Genomic DNA, 3,148 nt, shown 5'->3' on the forward strand with positions numbered 1-3,148 from the left:
AAAAAAATATGTACAATGCTATAGAGAGAGACTAGAGTTCAAGACCACCCTCAGCTACATAGTGATCTTGGATCCAGCCTGGGCCTCATGAGACCCTGCTTCAAAAAAAAAAAAAAAAAAATAGAAACAATGTTCATGATGCTGCCAGGGTAAATTTCCTTTTTTTCCCCTCAGTATTTGATAAAGAAATATAATATTGTATTCATGGTAATATATTCCTGTTTTAGTTGCTCTTGCAGAGGATCTGAACTCTATTCCTGATTTCTAGTTTTCCATATGATCTAGTTATTTTGTGAGTTACAACCCTAACCCTGATAGTTGTATAAACAGTAAGACTGGGTTCAAAGGGGCAGGTAAACCTGGCCTTCCTCATTTGCTATAAAAAATAAGAAAATAAAAAGAATTGTTTGGTGCACTTAAAAAGTAACTATCTCAGGGTAGAATTTTTATGTTGAATGTAGGAAGCCCAGGGTTCAAATGCCCCACACTGTAATTAAAGAATGGGAAGATTATGATGTAAATTTTAGATAGATAGATAGATAGATACATACATACATACATACATACATACATACATTCATACATAGTTACATAGTTAATAGATAGATACATACATACATACACACACGTACATACATACATATGTATATTGCTGCATAGATATATAGATACATAGGAAGATACATAGATAGACCGATACATACATACATACGCATACACACATACAAATATACATACCACATAGGTATCACATATTTTGGAGGAAACCATGGCCTACATTTTTAAAAAATGTTTGTATGAGAACTTATCTAGCTGATCTATGTATTGTAAGTTGCCATCCACCCCAAAATGTTGTTTTTATCAAATAGTCATTTCCACCCTGCTAATAATTTTGAACAATTATAACCCTTCACAACTTATGCACACACTGCTTTTAATCTTGTCTGAGTTAGTATGGAGATGAAGTCCCAGGAGCGGAAATGGAGAACGCTTGGAATGCTCTGGCCAACAATGAGAAGTGGAGTAACAACCTGAGGGTCACGCTGCAGTTCCTCATCAGCCTGTGTGGGGTCAGCAGCGACACCATACTCCTGCCCTACGTAAGTGCCACACAGGTTGGCTTCCAGGAATGCACACTCATTCTTGTGGGAGCTCGTCCACATGCTACATAAAAGCTCCTTCTGCCCCGCCCAGCACAGGCTCCATGTCTGGGGCGCCTGTCAGCCCCTTGGATTGAGCTACAGGACACAGGCACCTATGAATTGAGGGTCATTTTCCTGACAGTTACCAAAGCTCCCTTTATAAACAGCACCAGTAGGAAAGAGGTCAAATGTAAAAGTCAGGACTAACAAAAAATGCTTGTGGTTTGCATATGACGTGATTGAAACCTGGGATTTTATGTAGATGACTGTTTGCCTGCATGTGTGTATATGCAGCATATGCATGCAGTACTCATAGAGGCCAGAAGAGGGCGACAGATCCCCTGGTACAGGCGCTATAATACTGAGCTGTCATGTGGAACACCCTGGAATTGAACTCTGATCTTTTGCAAGAGCAGCCAGTGCTCGTAAACAAAGAGCCATCTCTCCAACCCCACAATGTGTTAAGAGAGAAAGCAAAGCAGAGCTATTGGTAGGGTATATTCTGTTTTTACTTGAGGATGATGGATGAACAGAATAACAGCCATTCCTAACAGACTCACTTGGCCTCTCTGTGTGGTTTGTGACTTTATGACCTCCTGTTGTTCTGAGCTGCTTCAGTCACGCTGCAGCTTAGACATTGGGACCTGTGTCATTATGTGACACATTGATATTATCATTTTTAAAACCTAGCACTTTACAGAGGGCTAAAACGTATTTGTTTCTAAGGACAAGGACAAGAAGAGATGTCTTGGTTACTATACTATGCTGTGAAGAGACACCGTGACCAAGGCGACCCATATAAAACATTTAATTGGGGCTTGCTCACGGTTTAGGGGATGAGTCCATGACCATTGTGGCAGGAAGCAAACAGGCTCAGTGCTGGAGCAGTAGCTGAGAGCTTTACATCCTATCGTATGGACAGTAGCAAGAAGAAAGGGAGAGACATGGGCCTAGGCTTTTAAAACTTCAAAACCTACCCATAGTGGCATCCTTCCCCCAACAAGGTCACACCCCCTGATCCTTCTCAAATAGTTCCACCAACTAGGGACCAAGATTTCAGACCTATGAGCCAACAGGGGCCATTTTCATTCCATCCACCATGCGGGGGGGGGGGGGAGGAGACTGTTTTCCCTTTTAAAAAAAAATAGCAGTTATTTCCCCAGAGCGGATACAATAAATCATTTTTGTCATATAAATTCCTTGTGCTACTGGACACCAGTAAAATCTTACAATGTTTTTGGCTTAAATTGACTCAGTTCACCCTGAAAGTAATGTTTTGTTTTGTTTTGTTTTTTAAATTAAGTCACTCAAGACGGTACCTGTATAGTGTGGCTTTAACCTCAACACTTAGGTCATCAAAGGATGGCAGAGGTCAGTTGTTGGTTGGGCAGTATCAGACAACAATGTGCCCCATGATGAGGGAGTTCCAGCCCAACACTCTGATGGAGAATATATCCCCTCTTTATTCTCTTTTTCCAAGATTAAAAAGGTGGCAATATACCTGTGTCGGAATAACACCATCCAGACTATGGAAGAGCTTCTCTTTGAGCTGCAGCAGACAGAGCCAGTGAACCCCATCGTCCAGCACTGTGACAACCCACCCTTCTATCGATTCACAGCCAGCAGCAAGGCCTCAGCAGCTGCTTCAGGTAAGGACAGGCCACCTGGGAACACGCCCTGTCATGCCCCGCACTGATGCGCACTGAACAGGTTTGAGTGGCTCTTACTATTTGTTTTCCTGGGAATGCGTTCATTTAAGAGATTGCTTAAGAATAGCTCTCTGAGGGACTGGAGAGATGGTTCAGCATTTAAGAGCACTGTCTGCTCTTCTAAAGGTCCTGAGTTCAAATCCCACTACCACATGGTGGCTCACAATCATCCGTAATGAGATCTGATGCTCTCTTCTGGTGTGTCTGAAGACAGCTACAGTGTGCTTACATATAATACATAAATAAATCTTAGGGGCTGGTGAGATGGCTCAGTGGGTAAGAGCACCCGACTGCTCT

General features: G+C 42.2%; 1 protein-coding gene across 10 annotated transcripts in view; it reads left to right on the plus strand.

Moving 5' to 3' along the window:
• Fry (FRY microtubule binding protein) overlaps window positions 1-3,148 on the plus strand; it is a 398,256-nt gene that overhangs the window by 309,643 nt on the left and 85,465 nt on the right. For all 10 annotated transcript variants that reach the window (XM_029533782.1, XM_029533775.1, XM_029533774.1 and 7 more), the window contains exons 33-34: window positions 954-1,100; window positions 2,623-2,791. In XM_029533782.1, the coding sequence (XP_029389642.1) occupies window positions 954-1,100; window positions 2,623-2,791 (316 nt within the window). The remainder of the gene's footprint in view (window positions 1-953; window positions 1,101-2,622; window positions 2,792-3,148) is intronic.

The sequence above is a fragment of the Mus pahari genome, chromosome 23, assembly GCF_900095145.1.
Source record: "Mus pahari chromosome 23, PAHARI_EIJ_v1.1, whole genome shotgun sequence".
Classification (NCBI taxonomy): Eukaryota; Metazoa; Chordata; class Mammalia; order Rodentia; family Muridae; genus Mus; species Mus pahari.